Raw genomic sequence first — 23,683 nt, 5'->3', positions numbered from 1 at the left:
AAAACGGACCTGTAAGTGTTTGTGAAATCTTCCATCACAAAATGTACTCAGCCAATGAGAGGTAATGACTCCATTTTTATTTTCAAAGGCCTAGAGGACCGCCTTTTAAGTGGCGGGGTTAACGTGTTTCGTCCTGGAAGACGACTTGAGAAAACAGACCTCTTGCAAGAGTTTACACCACAAAATATACTCAGAGGTAATGACTCCATTTTTATTTTTCTCCTGCTATCAATGGCCAACACGGCACAACACTTCATCCATGTCTTTGGTGATCTCTGATCTCCTTATCAACTGTTTCTTACATGATGAAGATCAGCCATGGAGTATATCTGAGGTGTATATCAGGGTGTGCTTCTTCCCCACATGTCCAGCAACATTCATATACAAGGCATTTCCCGCACTCAAGGCACTAATACACCTCGAGGGTTGTGTGGGACCCCCTGATGTACAGGAAGACAGGAATTCAGTGAAGAACATTTCCCTCACTCAGGACTGGAAAGGGGCTTCTCTCCCGTGTGAGATCTCTGATGTCTGGAAAGATAGAACTTCTGTGAAAAGCATCTCCCACACTCAGGGCAAGAATACGGCTTCTCACCCGTGTGCAATCTCTGATGTTTAATAAGATTGGACTTCTGTGAAAAACATTTCCCGCACTCAGGACAGGGAAACGGCTTCTCCCCCGTGTGTGATCTCTGATGTTTGTAAAGATCGGGCTTCTGTAAAAAACATTTGCCACACTCAGGACAGGAATACGGCTTCTCACCCGTATGCAATCTCTGATGTCTGTAAAGATGTAACTTCTCTGAAAAACGATTCCCACAATCAGGACAGGAATACGGCTTCTCCCCCGTGTGAGATCTCTGATGTCTGGAAAGATAGGACTTCTGTGAAAAACATCTCCCACACTCAGGGCAAGAATACGGCTTCTCACCCGTGTGCAATCTCTGATGTTTAATAAGATTGGACTTCTGTGAAAAACATTTCCCGCACTCAGGACAGGGAAACGGCTTCTCACCCGTGTGTGATCTCTGATGTTTGTAAAGATCGGGCTTCTGTGGGAAACATTTGCTGCACTCAGGACAGGAATACGGCTTCTCACCCGTATGCAATCTCTGATGTCTGTAAAGAAGTAACTTATCTGAAAAATGATTCCCACATTCAGGACAGGAATATGGCTTCTCCCCCGTGTGAGATCTCTGATGTCTGTAAAGTAAGAACTGCCTTGAAAAACATTTCCCGCACTCAGGACAGGAATACGGCTTCTCCCCCGTGTGCGACCTCTGATGGGTGGAAAGATGTGCCTTTATCGAAAAACATTTCCCGCACTCAGGACAGGAATACGGCTTCTCCCCAGTGTGAAATCTCTGATGAATGGAAAGATGTGTCTTATCTGAATACCTTTTCCCACATTCAGAACAGAGATACGGCTTCTCACCCACATGAGACCTTTGATGTCTAACAAGGTTTTTTTTATATACAAAACATTTCCCGCACTCAGGACAGGTATACGGCTTTTCCCCCGTGTGAGATGTCTGATGTACAGATGGTCCGGCACCGTCCCGCACAGTCTGAGGTTCCTCAGGATACGAGGAATACGATGGTCCGGCACCATCCCGCACAGTCTGAGGTTCCTCAGGATAAGAGGAATACGATGGTCCATCTACACTGTGTGGTGCCGGATGGACATTTGAGGTAGTCGGGTTTTCTCCTGGACTATACTGTGTGATGTCCTCATCTTCTACTTCAATGTCTGGAGACAAAGTGAGACAATCCTCTGAGGTTTTCCTCATCTCCCGTCCATCTACTAAAATAGAAATACAAAGATTTTTACTAGACATGAGCTGATTGGTTCCCCTAAACCAGGACTCCGCCCACATCAGGCAGCTTTGTCTCTGAGGATCTTACAATTCCATCCTTAAGGTAACTAGTAAATGGGTCCTCTGATCTCCTACCAGTTAATTTCTTTATTCATGGACCTTAGTCAGAGAGTGAGGAAACAACGAGAACTGTCTTTTATAGGAGTGACAGTGATGAGGGGATTATAGGACGAGTGTCCCCACCCCCTGCACTTCAGGTCCTCCAGTCCTGCACTTCCTTATTTAGTCCATGATTTAGTCATAAATAAAAGCGGGGCTGAGCCCCACCAGAGGTCAGAGAGTGAGGATGAGGGTAGAACAACCAAGATCAGGACTGGACTGATCCTTTCTGTTTAAGGCTCCAAAGTTGGAGGATGTTATCACATTATTATCAACATGTAAAAGTCTGTGCTCCAATCAAATCATCAGATATAAAATGTCCAGCTGGTAGGAAATGGGTGTAACAAAAGAGAATACATATTATGTGTATATATAGCAGAGGGTAGAGGGGAGAGAGCAGAAGTCAGGACTATGTAATGTAATGGGACAGAAGACCCAAGACACATACCCCAAGTGCCTAGGTCAAGCAACGCCTATGGTGAAAATCAACATTTTGCAGCCAGCTGAACCCCAGAATCTCCATAAATCCAGTCTAGATACATAAATTGTGTCTACGGCACAGAGAAGGAAGATTATCTGAGAGAAATACAGGACGGGGAACACAGCTCAGGAAAGTGACCAGGGGATTACAGGCTGATATCATCCAGTCCCCGCCCAACACTGGACCAATCAGTGAGCAGTATGGGTGGAGGAATGTATTTAGTGTTAATGACCCACCTGTGCTGATCTCTGTAGGAGTGTCCTCCTCTATAAATGTCCCCGTTATTCCATCCTCCTCCATAGACTGCTGATCATCCCTCACATACGTCTCTTCTTCTTCTGATTTAACCTCAAATTCTATATCAATTGGATCTCCACTCTAAACCAAGAAAATGAGAGAGAATATTATCTGTAATATATAAGCTTTATTATTGTGACATCATACAAGAAATCCACACTTCGTCCCCATAAGTCTGTGTTTTATAATCTCCGTCCCACCAACCTTGCAATATTGAGGGATGGTGTGACCTTCCTGTGTGGAATATTGTGAATACAGAGGACGGGGACATCTCTCTGGTGGGTTTCTGTAGCTGGATGACTCCACCATGGTGTCCTGGTACAGATCTTTGTGTACTTTTAGAAACTCTGACTCCTCCATCACCCCATCCTCATCATCCTCCTCTTTTATCTCTTCTTTAATCTCAACTTTAGAATCTCTCAGGTTTCCACTCTGAATATATAATAAAAATGACATCAATTGTAACAATGCAGATAATGTACAGATCCTAATGATACTATCAGTGATTGTTCCTCATCTACCTGATGATGGTGAGGGATGGTGTGATCTTCCTGTGTGGAATCCCGGGAATACAGAGGACGGGGACATCTCTCTGGTGGGTTCCCATTACTGGATCCATCTGTAGGAAACACACACACTGACTGAATACATTGTTTCTATGTGTTTATCAGATGATGGGGGATCTAGGTGGACCCTCCGTACTGTTCTCTCCTTTACAATAAAGTCTCCTCTTACCCGGTGATGTGAGGGGCGACTGATTGTCCATCATGACGTCCTTGTAGAGATCCTTGTGTCCTTCTAAATACTCCCACTCCTCCATGGAGAAATAGACAGTGACATCCTGACACCTTATAGGAACCTGACACACACAATGATACAGTCACCATCCAGACACATCCCTTGTCTGTTACTGGATAATGTCCCAGAATTCCCAGAATCCTCCTCACCTCTCCTGTCAGCAGCTCCATCATCTTCTTGGTGACTTCTAGAATCTTCTCCATGTTGTGTCTCTCAGGTTTTAGGGAGTCACATGGAGGCACTGTGATGGTCATATGATCACCTGATTTCACAAGAGGAAATCTCTGTATTGGAGAACCAATAGGAATATCATGTTAGAATCCCAGAATCCTCCTCACCTCTCCGGTCAGGTCTGTGTTTTATTAATAGAGATAAGAGTGATGTCATGTGACCTCCCAGAATCCTCCTCACCTCTCCGGTCAGGTCTGTGTTTTATTAATAGAGATAAGAGTGATGTCATGTGACCTCCCAGAATCCTCCTCACCTCTCCGGTCAGGTCTGTGTTTTATTAATAGAGATAAGAGTGATGTCATGTGACCTCCCAGAATCCTCCTCACCTCTCCGGTCAGCAGGTAGATGATCTCCAGGGTGAAGTTTAGTATCTTCTCAGTCATGTGAATCCGGTCCTCCTCCATCCTCATTGGTGGCGTCATTTGATCTATACAGGACTCCCTGTAGATGGATAACTTTGGGAAATGAAAGTAAGAATTATTTGGATGGTATTGGTCACACAACAATAAGATGGGGGGTGGGTAATAGGAGGGTTGTTGTACATTTAAGAACTACTGCCCCCATTGGCTCATTTTTATTTTGGACTTTTTAGAGTGGATGAGGATTCTGTTCTCTTCCCTCCAATGGAAGCCCAGTGTGGGTACGAGGAGGACAGCAGGCGTGAGGGATTTTCTCTTTTTGTTACCAAGTATACTTTAGTATTCAGGACATTGTACAGAGTGGCAGTTGGTTCCCGGAGCTCTGTGTTCCAACAACGCCAAAGCCACAAACAGACCTCCTCTAAGAACGAGCTCACATCAAGAGGTGAAGGACTTTCCTTCTTCATTCCACTTGGTTTCCTATAATATATTACTTGACCAGTGAGATGGTAAGAAGGTGAAGGTTGCCTTCTTCTGGTAGGAGTTATGTAAGGAGGTCTGAACAGTCACTTCTGGTGGAAGGACCATCATAGACCAAGAGCTCCTTCTGTATCTTAGAGACCCCTGAGCCCTACAATCCCATCCCTCGGAGACCTGCTGCCCACCAATTCTATCAAGGGCCCAGAGCCCTTAAACTCCACTAACCCCATAGGGGCCCCAAAGCCCTGCAGCCTCAGTGCCCCATCAGACACCTTTCAGCTCCTCTATTTCCCTCAGAACTAGAGATGGGCTCTGGATTCCACCTGCCTGATCCTGCCGACACTGCACATGGCTAATCACAGGCATTGAGACATTTCCCCATCTGTGCAGCTGTGGCTTGCGAAATGTCTCACTGCCTGTGATTAGCGGTGTTTCCCGGCTTCCTGGCGGGATCGGGCCGGTGGGATCCCGAACACGCCTGAGCACCATCCTTATCAGAACCCTCAGTATTTTCCTCCCTCTGACACCAATGATGGAGCATATTGTTCATGGCAGGCTGGGGAATGTTTTCTTCCTCCTGACCAGCAATGTAAGGGGTTCAATGCTCCATACTCCTGACCCCGGCACTCCAAAATTGTTTTGGCTGCATATTGTAATGATTGCCCTTTGTAGGCCATGTATGGTCAGGATGGTCATTGTCTTGTCTATTTATTGTCAGTGCTGTTTGTTTAGAGGAACATATTACCAGAAATTATCTACAAAAAGAAGGAAATATTCCGGCCCCGTAAGTGGGGAAATGTTCTGACCCTGAAGGGGTTAATCTAGGTTTCCACACTATATATGTGTGTATCATCATCTGCTGGAGATAAAAGACATCACAGTGACTATGGAGGAAGAGGACGGACATGACGGGGGGGGTTACTGGGTGTAAATAGAAAATAAGATCTTATTACCTCCTCTGCTGCCAATTTCAGCAATGTCTCCTCCCTATTTCCTCCCGGCTCACCTCTGACCTGGAACTTCTTATTTATACCTGACATCACTTCCTGTCTTCGATGGAGACTTTCTGTCCGGGTAGAAGTGAGATCAACACCTTGTGGAAGTCAGAAGAACTGCAGCCCCGAGAAACGTCTCGTAGTGTGAACACGGCCTTGTGCTGTGTGTGTATGTACTGTATATCCTTATAGATGGGGTCATCTCCACTCCCAACAAGGTGGATAAGAATATATTACTGCCTAGTCCAGCCTTTCTCAGCCAGGGTTCCTCCAAAGGTTTGTAGAGTTTTGAGTAATGAACTATTTCCGTTTCTCAGTAGCAAGTTGCACCTAGTGATGAGCTGATGGCTTGGTCTGAACCTAGTTTCGGACCAAACTATGGCTGTTTTAATGAGTGCCAGAACATTATCCTGTTTTAACTGCTGTTCAATGAGAGCAGAAAATCATATATAGAAGGGGTATTTCCAATGCTTCTATGTACGACAGCATGCCGCCATCACTGGTTCCCAAGGAAGCACCCACAGTGTCCTTAGATACCACTGACCTCACAGGGAATCTCCACCCCTTTTATGCAAAGAGGTGGAGATACCAGTAATATCACTACCTAAATATGGCCACTGGCTAATTTTTGGGAATGACGTTGACCAAACATGGCCATATTTGGTCAATGATGTCACCATTACCCTACCCCTTACCTTATATAGCTTAGGATAGCTTGGGGAGATGTCATTCGACTAAGTGTACCATCAGCATAGGTTGTGTGTGCTTAGTTGTCTGTTTATTTTAGTGAGTGTGCGTTTTGGAGTCAAGTCGTTGCAGCCACGAGGGCTGGCAGGGTTTGCATCGGACGTGTTGGGATCAGTAGTCCACCAAGTGTCAGTTAGCACATTTATCCTTCTCTACTAAAACGGTTGCTACCTCAAAGGGGTCTGCAGACCCCTGCCTGTAATGGGCTATTAGGAAAACGTTAGGACTTATTAAGAGTGAGGCCTAGCCATGTACTAATGGAGACAGGAACCTAAATTTGGACAGTGAAATGAAGCAAGTGATCTCAAGTAGTGTGCTGGAGGAGATGTGCAGAGGAAGAGACTGTCAAATCTAGACTCAACCAACATTGATTTTATTGAAAAGTATTCATTATCTGGGCATCCCATGTCCCTTTTCCCCATCCAAGTTTAATCCCCTAATAAAAACAAAAAGCAAGAGACTGTTTATTGTCTGGGAAAGTGTGCCAAAATGGATGTCTGACCAGCAGTGTGAAATGTGTGGATGTTGAAATACGCAGCTACTCTGACAGGGCTGCAGGCCTGTTCATTGATGCTGCCTTTGTATCAAAGCACTCAATTCCACTGCAGCTGCGTGACACTCCACTTGCCATTGAGGCTCTTGGTGGGAGACCTCTACAGCCTGCCCATGTGACTCATGAGATGGTTCCGTTGTCCATGGCCGTAGGGGCTCTTCATCATGAGATAATCCAATTCCAAGTGATTTCCTCTCCTAAGTTTCCGCTGGTTATTGGTTATCCTTGGTTACAGAAGTACAACGCCTCTTTTGATTGGCTCCGTGCTGAGGTTCTCTCCTGGTCACCACAATGCAGTGAAACATGCTTCCAGAAGGTAGCCAAGGTCCTGTGTACCTCTTCACTCTCCTCCCTGCCAGAGGAGTACCATGATTTTAGCGATGTCTTTGACAAAGGTCAAGTCGGTAGTTTGCCTCCACACCGGCCGTATGATTGCGCAATTGACCTTCAACCTGGTGCCACTCCCCCTCGTGGCCGGGTTTACCCTTTGTCGGTCTTGGAGGATAAAGCCACGGAGGAGTATGTTGCTGACGCACTTTCTCGGGGTTTCATCCGCAAATCCTCATCTCCTGCTGGTGCTGGTTTCTTCTTTGTGAAGAAGAGGAGCGGTGAACTGAGACCTTGTATTGATTATCGTTATCGTTTCACGATTAAGAATGCCTACCCGATCCTGTTGATTACAGAGTTATTCGACCGCCTCAAGGGAGCAACAGTTTTCACTAAGCTTGATCTGAGAGGGGCTTACAATCTCGTGAGGATTAAGGAGGGCGACGAGTGGAAAACTGCGTTTAATACCAGAACAGGCCATTATGAGTATCTCGTAAGGCCTTTTGACCTTTGTAACGCCCCGGCAGTTTTCCAGGAATTTATTAACGATGTTCCCTGAGTTTTGTTGCAGTTATGTGTGGTGGTTTATCTCAATGATATCCTCATATTTTCCAAGTCCCTGGAGAGGCACCACACAGATGTCTGTCGTGTGCTTCAGAAATTAAGAGAGAACAATCTCTATTGTAAACTGGAGAAGTGTGAGTTCCATCTGGAACAGGTTACATTTCTGGGCTATGTCATTTCCACTGCTGGTTTTTCGATGGACCCAGAGAAACTTTCGGCAGTCCTACAGTGGCCTCGACCCATGGGGTTACATCCTCGGCAGCGTTTCCTGGGTTTTGCCAATTATTATCGGAAGTTTATTCGTAACTTCTCGTCTCTGGTCAAGCCCCTGACCGATATGACCAGAAAGAACGGTAACCCACAGATTTGGTCTTCTGAGGCCTTTGAAAGTCTCAAGGCTGCCTTTGTTTCTGCTCCTGTGTTGGCACATCCTGATCCTACGTTACCTTTTATCCTTGAGGTTGATGCTTCTGAGACTGGTGTTGGCGCCCTTCTGTCTCAATGTCCTACCTCAGAGTGCTATGCATCCTTCGGAATGCAGATGCAATACAAATGTTTTCCCCGCACTAATGCAGCTGACTGCCTGTACGCTCTGTCTATGGTGTCCTGTATACAATATGTTCCTGATTTTACAATAAAGGAAGTCTTTTGGATCATATCCTCCTGGTGTGCGGCTGTCCGGATTTTCTTCTTTGCTCACTGCTATGCATCCTTGTGGCTACTTTTCCAAGAAATTGTCACCTGCCAAGTGCAATTACGAGATTGGTGACAGAGAGCTGTTGGCAATCATTTTAGCCCTGAAAGAATGGAGATATCTCCTCGAAGGTACCACTGTGCGGTTCTCATTCTTACTGACCATAAGAATGTCACATTCTTGTCTTAGGCTAAACGCCTCTCTCCCAGAAGGGCGCGATGGGCTCTTTTTTTGTCAAGTTTCATTTACATTGTCTCATTCGGTACTAAGAATGTAAGGGCTGACGCCTTATCACGACAATTTTACTCCACTTCCGAGTTGGAGTCGGTTCCGGTTCCTATGATTCCTCCACCAGTCTTACTTCTCCTTTGGGTGACAAAATTCTTGCTGCTCAGGTTGATGCTCCTCCTGAGAAACCTTGTGACCGCTGCTTTGTCCCAGAGTGTCTCCGTACTGCCGTGCTCCAGACTTACCATTCTCCCATGGCAGCTGGCCACCCTGGTAAGAATCAACTCGTTTGGGCCATTTCCCAACAATTCTGGTGGCCTAGTCTACGTGCTAATGTAACTGCCTTCATAGCTGCCTGTTCCGTGTGTGCTCAGAGTAAGACTCCACGACACCTTCCAGTGGGCCTCCTACAACCCATACCCAATGGAGAGAGGCCCTGGACCCACCTGTCTATGGATTTCATTGTGGAGTTGCCCAACTCCCAAGGCAACACAGTTATCCTTATGGTGGTTGACCGGTTCTCAAAGATGTGTTATTGTATTCCATTTAAGAAGTTGCCCACTTCTAAGGAACTGGCTTCCATTTTTGCTCGGGAGATCTTTCGCTTACATGGACTACCCAAGGTGACTGTCTCGGACAGGGGTAGTCAGTTAGTGAGCTTTTGTGCACAGCTGGGAATTCAGCTTGCTTTCTCCTCTGCATATCACCCGCAGTCTAATGGGGCAGCAGAACGAGCCAATCAATCCTTGGAGCAATTCCTAGGTTGCTATATTTCTGACCATCACAACAATTGGTCAGACCTATTACCATGGGCAGAGTTTGCTGTGCCTTGAATTCTGCTTCCCAATTGTCTCCGTTTATGGCGAATTATGGTTTCCAACCTTCCATGTTGCCTGACTCGTTTGTTCCACAGAGTATTCCTGCGCTAGAGGAGCATCTCCGTGGTCTACATTCCACTTGGGCGCAAGTCCAGGCGGCTTTGCGTCATGCTAATGATAGGTACAGACTCCATGCTGACCGCAGACGCCTGCCTGCGCCTTCCTACCAGGTTGGGGACAGGATCTGGCTGTCATCTCACAACCGACTTCGTGTTCCCTCACTGAAGTTCGTACCTCGGTTTATTGGGCCTTTCCGTATCCTTCACAGAATTAACCCAGTGGCTTATGCGTTGGACCATCCTCCTAGTATGCGCATCTCAAATGTGTTTCATGTCTCCTTATTGAAACCGTTGGTCTGCAACCACTTTACCATCTTGGTGCCACGTCCTCACCCTATACAGGTTGAGAACCATGAGGAGTATGAGGTACAATCCACTGTTGACTCCCGTAGGTTCCGTGGGCACATACAGTACCTGGTGCATTGGAAGGGGTACGGTCATGAGGAACGCTCCTGGGTCTCATCCTCGGACGAACATGCTCCTGCCCTCCTCCATGATTTCCATAGACGGTTTCCCCTCAAGCCCAGTGGTCCTCAGAGGGGGAGGGGTCGTTGAGGAGGGGGGTACTGTCAGGGCTGGCTCAGCCCTTCCTTCTCTGAGCTGGCCGCTCAGCTTTCGGCTAATTGCCAGCTCTCATCTCTCTCCACAGTTGACCAGCTGTTGTGGATCTGCTTGTCAGTCCCGCCTACTTAAAGATCTCCAGCTCACTTCATTCCTGCCTTCACCTTGGTCACATCACAAGAAACCATCTCCTGTGTTCCTGTTTAAAGACTGGCTTAGCTGACATCCCTTCTGGCTCCTTATCCTGCTTGCTGTTCCTCTACTTGGATCCCTGACTTCTGGCCTGGCTGATTACCCGATCTGGTTACTGAACTCTGGCTTGGCTGATTACCCGATCCGGTTACTGGACTCTGGCTATGCTTTGACTACGCTTACTCTATTTACCTTTTTATTTTTATTAATAAACTAGTGTGATTTTACTGTACTTCTGTCTCGGTCTGGTTCATGGTTTCTGACACGTACAAACATACAGGTTCCAGAGCTAAACAGATATCCAAATACCTCCATTGCATACGATTATAAAAGTACACTCTGCTGATATTCCATTCCAGTCCAAAATGAATAAAGTTGAGATCTGCCATTTTATGTTTCACTTCTCCACCTAAGCAACCAACAGCAAAAATTAGCATACAAAATTTAATTGACTTGGATGACACAATAAATGACATGCAGAGACCAGCAACACATTACACCAGCAATCCATCCATGACCAGTTCCACGGGGGCCACTGCAGGAATATCTAACTATCCACCCCATACTTTTTCAAATTTGAATGGGCCTCATCTATGTTGGTAGATAACCTGTTCATAGCCAAGAGTGGTGCCCATATGAGTTACACATTCTCTATGGGCGAGAAGGGAAACACTTTTCCAGTGGAGAAAAATTACTCTGCAAGCCAGAAACAGGGCCCTGGAGACTGCATCTGAGATTACACTATATTACCAAAAGTATTGGGACGCCTGCCTTTACACGCACACGAACTTTAATGACATCCCAGTCTTAGTCCGTAGGGTTCAATATTGAGTTGGCTCCGCCCTTTGCAGCTATAACAACTTCAACTCTTCTGGGAAGGTCGTTCACAAGGTTTAGGAGCGTGTCTATAGGAATGTTTGACCATTCACCCAGAAGCGCATTTCTGAGGTCAGGCACTGATGTTGGACGAGAAGGCCTGGCTCGCAGTCTCCGCTCTAATTCATCCCAAAGGTGTTCTATTGGGTAGAGGTCAGGACTCTGTGCAGGCCAGTCAAGTTCCTCCACCCCAAACTCGCTCATCCATGTCTTTATGGATCTTGCTTTGTGGATTGTGCAAATCATTTGGTGGAGGGAGGATTATGGTGTGGGGTTGTTTTTCAATGGTTGGGCTTGGCTGTCAGCGTGAAGAAAAGAAGAAAGCAATTAACCGGCTTATTCTAGGGGGACATCTGTGCCCTAAGTGCCCTCCAGGGCTGCTAATCAGTGCCCACCAGTGCCATCTATCAGTGCCCACCAGTGCTGCCTATCAACACCCATCAGGACTACCTATCAGTGCCCATCAGTGCCGTCTATCAGGGCCCATCAGTGCCTTCTATGAGTGCCCATCAGTGCCATCTATCAGGGCTCATCAGTGCCGTCTATCAGGGCCCATCGGTGCCACCTATCATGGCCCATCAGTGCCGTCTATGAGTGCCCATTAGTACCGCCTATCAGTGCCCAGTGCCACCTATCAGTGATATCTGCCAGGGCCCATCAGTGCTGCATATCAGTGCCATCGATCAGGGTCAATCAGTGCCCACCAGTGCCGCCTATCAAAGCCCATCAGTGCCGCCTATCGCGGCCCATCAGTGCCGTCTATGAGTGCCCATTAGTGCCGCCTATCAGTGCCCAGTGCCACCTATCAGGGCCCATCAGTGCTGCATATCAGTGCCATCTATTAAGGTCAATCAGTGCCCACCAGTGCCGCCTATCAACAACCATCAGTGCCGCCTATTACAGCCCATCAGTGCAGTCTATGAGTGCCCATTAGTGCCGCCTATAAGGGCCCATCAGTGCCACCTATCAGTGCCGTCTATCAGGGTCAATCAGTGCCGCCTATCAAGGCCCACCAGTGCTGTCTATCAATGCCCATCAGTGCTGCCTATAAAGGCCCATCATTGCCATCTATTAGTGCTCATAAGTGCCGTCTATCAGTGCCCATCAGTGCTGCATATCAGGGTCAATCAGTGCCCATCAGTGCCGCCTATCAGGGCCAATCAGTCCCGCCTATTAGTGCACATCAATGTCGTCTATCAGGGCCCATCAGTGCCATCTATCAGTGCCCATCAGTATTGTCTATCAGTGCCCATCAGTGTAGACTATCAGTGCCCATCAATGTCGTCTATCAGGGCCCATCAGTGCCATCTATCAGTGCCCATCAGTATTGTCTATCAGTGCCCATCAGTGTAGACTATCAGTGCCCATCAATGTCGTCTATCAGGGCCCATCAGTGCCATCTATCAGTGCCCATCAGTATTGTCTATCAGTGCCCATCAGTGTAGACTATCAGTGCCCATCAGTGCCGTCTATCAGTGCCCATCAATGTCGTCTATCAGGGCCCATCAGTGCTGTCTATCAGGTGCCCATCAGTGTCGTCTATCAGGGCCCACCAGTGCCATCTATCAGTGCCCACCAGTGCTGCCTATCAACACCCATCAGGACTACCTATCAGTGCCCATCAGTGCCGTCTATCAGGGCCCATCAGTGCCTTCTATGAGTGCCCATCAGTGCCATCTATCAGGGCTCATCAGTGCCGTCTATCAGGGCCCATCGGTGCCGCCTATCATGGCCCATCAGTGCCGTCTATGAGTGCCCATTAGTACCGCCTATCAGTGCCCAGTGCCACCTATCAGTGATATCTACCAGGGCCCATCAGTGCTGCATATCAGTGCCATCGATCAGGGTCAATCAGTGCCCACCAGTGCCGCCTATCAAAGCCCATCAGTGCCGCCTATCGCGGCCCATCAGTGCTGTCTATGAGTGCCCATTAGTGCCGCCTATCAGTGCCCAGTGCCACCTATCAGGGCCCATCAGTGCTGCATATCAGTGCCATCTATTAAGGTCAATCAGTGCCCACCAGTGCCGCCTATCAACACCCATCAGTGCCGCCTATTACAGCCCATCAGTGCAGTCTATGAGTGCCCATTAGTGCCGCCTATAAGGGCCCATCAGTGCCACCTATCAGTGCCGTCTATCAGGGTCAATCAGTGCCGCCTATCAAGGCCCACCAGTGCTGTCTATCAATGCCCATCAGTGCTGCCTATAAAGGCCCATCATTGCCATCTATTAGTGCTCATAAGTGCCGTCTATCAGTGCCCATCAGTGCTGCATATCAGGGTCAATCAGTGCCCATCAGTGCCGCCTATCAGGGCCAATCAGTCCCGCCTATTAGTACCCATCAATGTCGTCTATCAGGGCCCATCAGTGCCATCTATCAGTGCCCATCAGTATTGTCTATCAGTGCCCATCAGTGTAGACTATCAGTGCCCATCAATGTCGTCTATCAGGGCCCATCAGTGCCATCTATCAGTGCCCATCAGTATTGTCTATCAGTGCCCATCAGTGTAGACTATCAGTGCCCATCAGTGCCGTCTATCAGTGCCCATCAATGTCGTCTATCAGGGCCCATCAGTGCTGTCTATCAGGTGCCCATCAGTGTCGTCTATCAGGGCCCACCAGTGCCATCTATCAGTGCCCACCAGTGCTGCCTATCAACACCCATCAGGACTACCTATCAGTGCCCATCAGTGCCGTCTATCAGGGCCCATCAGTGCCTTCTATGAGTGCCCATCAGTGCCATCTATCAGGGCTCATCAGTGCCGTCTATCAGGGCCCATCGGTGCCGCCTATCATGGCCCATCAGTGCCGTCTATGAGTGCCCATTAGTACCGCCTATCAGTGCCCAGTGCCACCTATCAGTGATATCTACCAGGGCCCATCAGTGCTGCATATCAGTGCCATCGATCAGGGTCAATCAGTGCCCACCAGTGCCGCCTATCAAAGCCCATCAGTGCCGCCTATCGCGGCCCATCAGTGCTGTCTATGAGTGCCCATTAGTGCCGCCTATCAGTGCCCAGTGCCACCTATCAGGGCCCATCAGTGCTGCATATCAGTGCCATCTATTAAGGTCTATCAGTGCCCATCAGTATTGTCTATCAGTGCCCATCAGTGTAGACTATCAGTGCCCATCAGTGCCGTCTATCAGTGCCCATCAATGTCGTCTATCAGTGCCCATCAATGTCGTCTATCAGGGCCCATCAGTGCTGTCTATCAGGTGCCCATCAGTGTCGTCTATCAGGGCCCATCAGTGCCGCCTATCAGTGCCCATCAGTGTAGACCAGGGGTCTCAAACTGGCGGCCCCCCAGCTGTTGCAAAACTACAAGTCCCATCATGCCTCTGCCTGTGGGAGTCATGCTTGTAACTGTCAGCCTTGCAGTGCGTCATGGGACTTGTAGTTTCGCAACAGCTGGAGGGCCGCCAGTTTGATACCCCTGGTGTAGACTATCAAGGCCCATCAGTGAAGGAGAAAAATTACCTGTTTGCAAAATTTTATAACAAAATATAAAAAACTTTTTTTTTCAAAATTTTCAGTCTTCTTTTGTTTATCAAAAAATAAAACCCCCGAGGTGATTAAATACCACCAAAAGAAAGCTCTATTTGTGTGATAAAAATGTCGTATGGGTACAGTGTTACATGACCGCACAGTTGTCATTCAAAGTGTGACAGCGCTGAAAATTGGCCTGGACAGGAAAGGGGTGAAAGTGTCCGGTAGACAAGTGGTTAAGTCATGTCCTTCAATGTCTCCTGGACTCATATATACATGAGAATGATACCTCAGTTATTTGTAGGAGACCATGCCTGACATAGTAAACAAAGGGGTCTATTTACAAAACATTAGTTGAACGAATGGGACAACCATTTACCGAGCCGTGATAAATTCTGTCTGTAATTTAATTACCACAGTGATTTCCTATGATCGTCAGCTCCATCTAGTGGCCACACTGAGGATTTTTTTTTTTTCTCAAATACCTCCACCAGAAAAAATAGTGAAATTATGACCATTAAATGGAGCCAATGATCATAGGAAATCATTATATGAAATAAAACACGACCAACATTCATCACGGCTCAGTGAATGAGTGTCACATTTGTTAAACAATTTTTTTTTAAAAACAGCCCTGTAAATGTTTGTGAAATCTTCCATCACAAAATGTACTCAGCCAATGAGAGGTAATGACTCCATTTTTATTTTCAAAGGCCTAGAGGACCGCCTTTTAAGTGGCGGGGTTAACGTGTTTCGTCCTGGAAGACGACTTGAGAAAACAGACCTCTTGCAAAAGTTTACACCACAAAATGTACTCAGCCAATGAGAGGTAATGACTCCATTTTTATTTTTCACCTGCTATCAATGGCCAACACGGTACAACACTTCATCCATGTCTTTGGTGATCTCTGATCTCCTTATCAACTGTTTCTTACATGATGAAGATCAGCCATGGAGTATATCTGAGGTGTATATCAGGGTGTGCTTCTTCCCCACATGTCCAGCAACATTCATATACAAGACATTTCCCGCACTCACTAATACACCTCGAGGGTTGTGTGGGACCCCTGATGTACAGGAAGACAGGAATTCAGTGAAGAACATTTCCCTCACTCAGGACTGGAAAGGGGCTTCTCCCCCGTGTGTGATCTCTGATGTTTGTAAAGATGTGGCTTCTGTGAAAAACATTTGCCGCACTCAGGACAGGAATACGGCTTCTCACCCGTATGCAATCTCTGATGTCTGTAAAGATGTAACTTCTCTGAAAAACGATTCCCACAATCAGGACAGGAATACGGCTTCTCCCCCGTGTGAGATCTCTGATGTCTGGAAAGATAGGACTTCTGTGAAAAACATCTCCCACACTCAGGGCAAGAATACGGCTTCTCACCCGTGTGCAATCTCTGATGTTTAATAAGATTGGACTTCTGTGAAAAACATTTCCCGCACTCAGGACAGGGAAACGGCTTCTCACCTGTGTGTGATCTCTGATGTTTGTAAAGATCGGGCTTCTGTGAAAAACATTTGCCGCACTCAGGACAGGAATAAGGCTTCTCACCCGTATGCAATCTCTGATGTCTGTAAAGATGTAACTTCTCTGAAAAACGATTCCCACAATCAGAACAGGAATAAGGCTTTTCCCCCGTGTGAGATCTCTGATGTCTGTAAAGTAAGAACTGCCTTGAAAAACATTTACCGCACTCAGGACAGGAATACGGCTTCTCCCCCGTGTGCGACCTCTGATGGGTGGAAAGATGTGACTTTATCGAAAAACATTTCCCACACTCAGGACAGGAATACGGCTTCTCCCCCGTGTGAAATCTCTGATGAATGGAAAAATGTGTCTTATCTGAACACCTTTTCCCACATTCAGAACAGAGGTACGGCTTTTCACCCATATGAGACCTTTGATGTCTAACAAGGTTTTTTTTATATACAAAACATTTCCCGCACTCAGGACAGGTATACGGATTTTCCCCCGTGTGAGATGCCTGATGTACAGATGGTCCGGCAGTTTGAGGTTCCTCAGGATAAGAGGAATACGATGGTCCGGCACCGTCCCGCACAGTCTGAGGTTCCTCGGGATAAGAGGAATACGATGGTCCGGCACCGTCCCGCACAGTCTGAGGTTCCTCAGGATAAGAGGAATACGATGGTCCGGCACCGTCCCGCACAGTCTGAGGTTCCTCGGGATAAGAGGAATACGATGGTCCGGCACCGTCCCTCACAGTCTGAGGTTCCTCAGGATAAGAGGAATACGATGGTCCGGCACCGTCCCTCACAGTCTGAGGTTCCTCAGGATAAGAGGAATACGATGGTCCGGCACCGTCCCGCACAGTCTGAGGTTCCTCAGGATAAGAGGAATACGATGGTCCGGCACCGTCCCTCACAGTCTGAGGTTCCTCAGGATAAGAGGAATACGATGGTCCATCTACACTGTGTGGTGCCGGATGGACATTTGAGGTAGTCGGGTTTTCTCCTGGACTATACTGTGTGATGTCCTCATCTTCTACTTTACAGTCTGGAGACAAAGTGAGACAATCCTCTGAGGTTTTCCTCATCTCCCGTCCATCTACTAAAATAGAGATAAAAAGATTATTACTAGACATGAGCTGATTGGTTCCCCTGAACCAGGACTCCGCCCACATCAGACAGCTTTGTCTCTGAGGATCTTACAATTCCACCCTCAAGGTAACTAGTAAATGGGTCCTCTGATCTCCTACCAGTTCATTTCTTTATTCATGGACCTTAGTCAGAGAGTGAGGAAACAACGAGAACTGTCTTTTACAGGAGTGACAGTGATGAGGGGATTATAGGACGAGTGTCCGCACCCCCTGCACTTCAGGTCCTCCAGTCTTCTCCTTCCTTATTTAGTCCATGATTTAGTCATACATAAAAGCGGGGCTGAGCCCCACCAGAGGTCAGAGAGTGAGGATGAGGGGAGAACAACCAAGATTAAGACTGGACTGATCCTTTCTGTTTAAGGCTCCAAAGTTGGAGGATGTTATCACATTATTATCAACATGTAAAAGTCTGTGCTTCAATCAAATCATCAGATATAAAATGTCCAGCTGGTAGGAAATGGGTGTAACAAAAGAGAATACATATTACGTGTATATATAGCAGAGGGTAGAGGGGAGAGAGCAGAAGTCAGGACTATGTAATGTAATGGGACAGAAGACCCAAGACACATACCCCAAGTGCCTAGATCAAGCCACGCCTATGGTGAAAATCAACATTTTGCAGCCAGCTGAACCCCAGAATCTCCATAAATCCAGTCTAGATACATAAATTGTGTCTACGGCACAGAGAAAGAAGACTATCCGAGAGAGATACAGGAATACAGGACGGGGAACACAGCTCAGGAAAGTGACCAGGGGATTACAGGCTGATATCACCCAGTCCCCGCCCTACTCTGGACCAATCAGTGAGCAGTATAGGTGGAGGAATGTATTTAGTGTTAATGACCCACCTGTGCTGATCTCTGTAGGAGTGTCCTCCTCTATAAATGTCCCCATTATTCCATCCTCCTCCATAGACTGCTGATCATCCCTCACATACCTCTCTTCTTCTTCTGATTTAACCTCAAATTCTATATCGATTGGATCTCCACTCTAAATCAAGAAGATGAGAGAGAATATTATCTGTAATATATAAGCTTTATTATTGTGACATCATATAAGAAATCCACACATCGTCCCCATAAGTCTGTGTTTTATAATCTCCGTCCCACCAACCTTGCAATATTGAGGGATGGTGTGATCTTCCTGTGTGGAATATTGTGAATACAGAGCACGGGGACATCTCTCTGGTGGGTTTCTGTAGCTGGATGACTCCACCATGGTGTTCTGGTACAGATCTTTGTGGACTTTTAGAAACTCTGACTCCTCCATCACCCCATCCTCATCATCCTCCTCTTTTATCTCTTCTTTAACATCAACTTTAGAATCTCTCAGGTTTCCACTCTGAATATATAATAAAAATGACATCAATTGTATCAATGCAGATAATGTACAGATCCTAATGATACTATCAGTGATTGTTCCTCATCTACCTGATGATGGTGAGGGATGGTGTGACCTTCCTGTGTGGAATCCCAGGAATACAGAGGACAGGGACATCTCTCTGGTGGGTTCCCATTACTGGATCCATCTGTAGGAAACACACACACTGACTGAATACATTGTTTCTATGTGTTTATCAGATGATGGGGGATCTAGGTGGACCCTCCGTACTGCTCTCTCCTTTACAATAAAGTCTCCTCTTACCCGGTGATGTGAGGGGCGGCTGATTGTCCATCATGACGTCCTTGTAGAGATCCTTGTGTCCTTCTAAATACTCCCACTCCTCCATGGAGAAATAGACAGTGACATCCTGACACCTTATAGGAACCTGACACACACAATGATACAGTCACCATCCAGACACATCCCTTGTCTGTTACTGGATAATGTCCCAGAATTCCCAGCACCGCTCACCTCTCCTGTCAGCAGCTCCATCATCTTCTTGGTGACTTCTAGAATCTTCTCCATGTTGTGTCTCTCAGGTTTTAGGGAGTCACATGGAGGCACTGTGATGGTCATATGATCACCTGACTTCACAAGAGGAAATCTCTGTATTGGAGAACCAATAGGAATATCATGTTAGAATCCAAGAATCCTCCTCACCTCTCCGGTCAGGTCTGTGTTTTATTAATAGAGATAAGAGTGATGTCATGTGACCTCCCAGAATCTTCCTCACCTCTCCGGTCAGGTCTGTGTTTTATTAATAGAGATAAGAGTGATGTGATGTGACCTCCCAGAATCCTCCTCACCTCTCCAGTCAGGTCTGTGTTTTATTAATAGAGATAAGAGTGATGTCATGTGACCTCCCAGAATCCTCCTCACCTTTCCGGTCAGGTCTGTGTTTTATTAATAGAGATAAGAGTGATGTCATGTGACCTCCCAGAATCCTCCTCACCTCTCCAGTCAGGTCTGTGTTTTATTAATAGAGATAAGAGTGATGTCATGTGACCTCCCAGAATCCTCCTCACCTCTCCGGTCAGCAGGTAGATGATCTCCAGGGTGAGGTTTAGTATCTTCTCAGTCATGTGACTCCGGTCCTCCTCTATCCTCATTGGTGACGTCATTTGATCTATACAGGACTCCCTGTAGATGGATAACTTTGGGAAATGAAAGTAAGAATGATTTGGATGGTATTGGTCACACAATAATAAGATGGGGGTGGGTAATAGGAGGGTTGTTGTACATTTAAGAACTGGCTCATTTTTATTTTGAACTTTTTAGAGTGGGGGAGGAGTCTGTTCTCTTCCCTCCAATGGAAGCCCAGTGTGGGTACGAGGAGGACAGCAGGGGTGAGGGATTTTCTCTTTTTGTTACCAAGTATACTTTAGTATCCAGGACATTGTACAGAGTGGCAGTTGGTTCCCGGAGCTCTGCGTTCCAACAACGCCAAAGCCACAAACAGACCTCCTCTAAGAACGAGCTCACATCAAGAGGTGAAGGACTTCCCTTCTTCATCCACTTGGTTTCCTGTAATATATTACTTGACCAGTGAGATGGTAAGAAGGTGAAGGTTGCCTTCTTTTCTGGTAGGAGTTCTGTAAGGAGGTCTGAACAGTCACTTCTGGTGGAAGGACCATCATAGACCAAGAGCTCCCTCTGTATCTTAGAGACCCCTGAGCCCTACAACCCCATCCCTCAGAGACCTGCTGCCCACCAATTCTATCAAGGGCCCAGAGCCCTTCAACTCCACTAACCCCATAGGGGCCCCAAAGCCCTGCAGCCTCAGTGCCCCATCAGACACCTTTCAGCTCCTCTATTTCCCTCAGAACTAGAGATGGGCTCTGGATTCCACCTGCCTGATCCTGCCGACACTGCACATGGCTAATCACAGGCATTGAGACATTTCCTGATCTGTGCAGCTGTGGCTTGCAAAATGTCTCACTGCCTGTGATTAGCGGTGTGCGTTGTTTCCCGGCTTCCTGGCGGGATCGGGCCGGTGGGATCCCGAACACGCCCGAGCACCATCCTTATCAGAACCCTCAATATTTTCCTCCCTCTGACACCAATGATGGAGCATATTGTTCATGGCAGGCTGGGGAATGTTTTCTTCCTCCTGACCAGCAATGTAAGGGGCTCAATGCTCCATACTCCTGACCCCTGCACTCCAAAACTGTGTTGGCTGCATATTGCAACAATTGCCCATTGGTTGACTGTGTGGTGTAATATTTGGCCTTTGTAGGCCATGTATGGTCAAGATGGTCATTGTCTTGTCTATTTATTGTAAGTGCTGTTTGTTTAGAGCAGGGATCCTCAAACTACGGCCCTCCAGCTGTTGCGGAACTACACGTCCCATGAGGCATTGTAAAACTCTGACATTCACAGACATGACTAGGCATGATGTGAATTGTAGTTTCTGAACAACTGGAGGGCCATAGTTTGAAGACCCCTGGTTTAGAGGAACATATTACTAGAATTTATCTTCAAAATGAAGAGAATGTTCCGGCCCCGTAAGTGGGGGAATTTTCTGACCCTGAAGGGGTTAATCTAGGTTCCCACACTATATATATATATATGTGTGTATCATCATCTGCTGGAGATAAAAGACATCACAGTGACTATGGAGGAAGAGGACGGAACATGACGGGGGGGGTTACTGGGTGTAAATATAAAATAGGATCTTATTACCTCCTCTGCTGCCTCTTCCAACAACATCTCCTCTCTACTGCCACCTGAATCACCTCTCACCCGGAACTTCCTGTCTGTACTTGACATCACTTCCGGTCTTCCATAGAGACTTCCTGTCTGGGTAGAAGCGAGATCACCACCTTGTGGAGCTCAGAGGAACTGTAGCCCCGAGAAACATCTCGTAGTGTGAACAAGGCCTTGTGCTGTGTGTGTATGTACTGTAAATCCTTATAAAGTAGATCGGGTCATCACCACTCCCACCCAGGGGGATAGAAATATATTACTGCCTAATTCAGCCTTTCCTAGCCAGGGTTCCTCCAAACGTTTCTAGGTGTTCCTTGGCATTTTGGCTAAGATCAACTGTAGAATCTGTTCTTATCAGTTGTTAGGGAAAGAACCCTGAACCCCTTTGCCAATTTGGTGGTTCAGTTAGTACTTCCCTGATGTAATTAGGTGGGAATGGTGGGGGTTCTGGGAGGGCCTTTTTCCTCCTAGGTTGATCCTGGCCTTGAGCACAAGGCTTGTCCATGGTTGTTAGCAAGGCTCTCCCTAAGCTCTCCAAGTTCTGATGCCTTTCTAGTAGGGATTGGGGCTACACTGGTCTGGCCAAGGGCCAGGCTGTGAAAAAAAGCCCCTGGGGTGGCAGACCAGGGGGTCCCGTGATACTCACTGTGTTTATTGGCACCAAGGTCACTGCACAATATCACAATTTTTCGCACCTGCCTAGGGCCGGGCCTTTTGGAATTTTTGCCGTGGCATTGCACCGTGGCACTTTAACACTTACCTGCTTTCATTTCTCCCTTTTTTTATGTGTGTTTGTCTTTTTGCATGGTATACTTTCACTGCACGACTAGTAGGGTGTAGGTCCTTGGGCCTGCCCTGAAAGTCTATGGAGGGGGTGGATGTGCCTTCTGGCTTGGTTCGTCCTCTCTCATGGGATCTCCCTTCGGGGGAGCCCCAAATAGTACTTGGGGTTGGTCTGTTTCGGCAGACCTCCCATAGAACAGGGTTTGACTGGCTGGGCCAGTGAGTACCTCAGCCCCTGTCTGGAGCCTTGCTCCCCCTTTTTTTTTTGCACTGGGTGGTAGTCTAATGCTCTGTACAGTCGGTCCTTGTCCTCATCGATATGGGGTCATGGTGGTCTGCCAGGAGAGACCTCCTAAAAAGGCACCCCCATATGTTGAGGGCATGTGGCCTGGTATGGTTCAGGGGGGGCTCATGCTTGTCCCTCTCTGTTGAAGGCATGTGACCTGGTATGGTTCAGGGGGATGGGGATACATGCTTGTCCCTCCCTGTTGATGGCATGTGGCCTGGTATGGTTCGGGGGCACATGCTTGTCCCTCCCTGTTGAGGGCATGTGTCCTGGTATGGTTCAGGGGGATGGGGATACATGCTTGACCCTCCCTGTTGAGGGCATGTGGCCTGGTATGGTTCGGGGGCACATGCTTGTCCCACCCAGTTGAGGGCATGTGTCCTGGTATGGTTCAGGGGGATGGGGATACATGCTTGTCCCACCCTGTTGATGGCATGTGGCCTGGTATGGTTCGGGGGCACATGCTTGTCCCTTCCTGTTGAGGGCATGTGTCCTGGTATGGTTCAGGGGGATGGGGATACATGCTTGACCCTGCCTGTTGAGGGCATGTGGCCTGGTATGGATCAGGGGGATGGGGATACATGCTTGTCCCTCCCTGTTGATGGCATGTGTCCTGGTATGGTTCAGGGGATATATGCTCGCCCCTCCCGGTGAGGAGTAGGGGGGGCATGGTCATCCCTTCCTAATATGCACAGATCACTGTATAGGAACTTACCACTTCATATCAAATCGGTGCTTCCCAAAAAAGTAATTGGGTCTCCCGATGTAATTCTTCACTCCCCAATTGCCTTATTAACTGGTCCCATGAAAATTCAAGATGGCGGCGTGTTCAATTTGTTGGAACGCACGCCGAGCCGCGAAACCGGAAGTGCGGCTCACAAATGCTGGCAATCTGTGCGTATTCAGAAACCTAATATAACTGGCCTGCTTCTGCACACAGGACTGACCTGACACGGGACATATATAAAGTTTACACGTATGTATAAATTTGATTATGAATACGTGTCTGATGAATAAAAGAATGCGGCTTTCTGCTTTGTGACTCTGCCCCCCTGGTGTTGGAGGGGCTTATGTTTCCTATACAGTGTAGTAGTATGCTATATAAATTAGGCTTCAG

The 23,683-nt window shown here is 47.4% G+C and overlaps 1 protein-coding gene across 1 annotated transcript in view; it reads right to left on the bottom strand.

Annotated features, from left to right (window-relative positions):
* Nucleotides 1–401: 401 nt before the first annotated feature.
* The window catches only part of LOC141106800 (uncharacterized), a 44,329-nt gene continuing 21,047 nt past the window's right edge, over nucleotides 402–23,683 (bottom strand). Inside the window, 10 exon segments of the mRNA XM_073597727.1 lie at nucleotides 402–1,804; nucleotides 2,694–2,835; nucleotides 2,959–3,186; nucleotides 3,276–3,373; nucleotides 3,490–3,631; nucleotides 15,861–17,359; nucleotides 18,257–18,398; nucleotides 18,522–18,749; nucleotides 18,839–18,931; nucleotides 23,446–23,513. Coding sequence (XP_073453828.1) covers nucleotides 402–1,804; nucleotides 2,694–2,835; nucleotides 2,959–3,186; nucleotides 3,276–3,373; nucleotides 3,490–3,631; nucleotides 15,861–17,359; nucleotides 18,257–18,398; nucleotides 18,522–18,749; nucleotides 18,839–18,931; nucleotides 23,446–23,513 — 4,043 coding nt within the window.

The sequence above is a fragment of the Aquarana catesbeiana genome, linkage group LG08 (genome assembly GCF_042186555.1).
Source record: "Aquarana catesbeiana isolate 2022-GZ linkage group LG08, ASM4218655v1, whole genome shotgun sequence".
NCBI lineage: Eukaryota > Metazoa > Chordata > Amphibia > Anura > Ranidae > Aquarana > Aquarana catesbeiana.
This window is presented reverse-complemented; position numbering and strand designations above follow the sequence as displayed.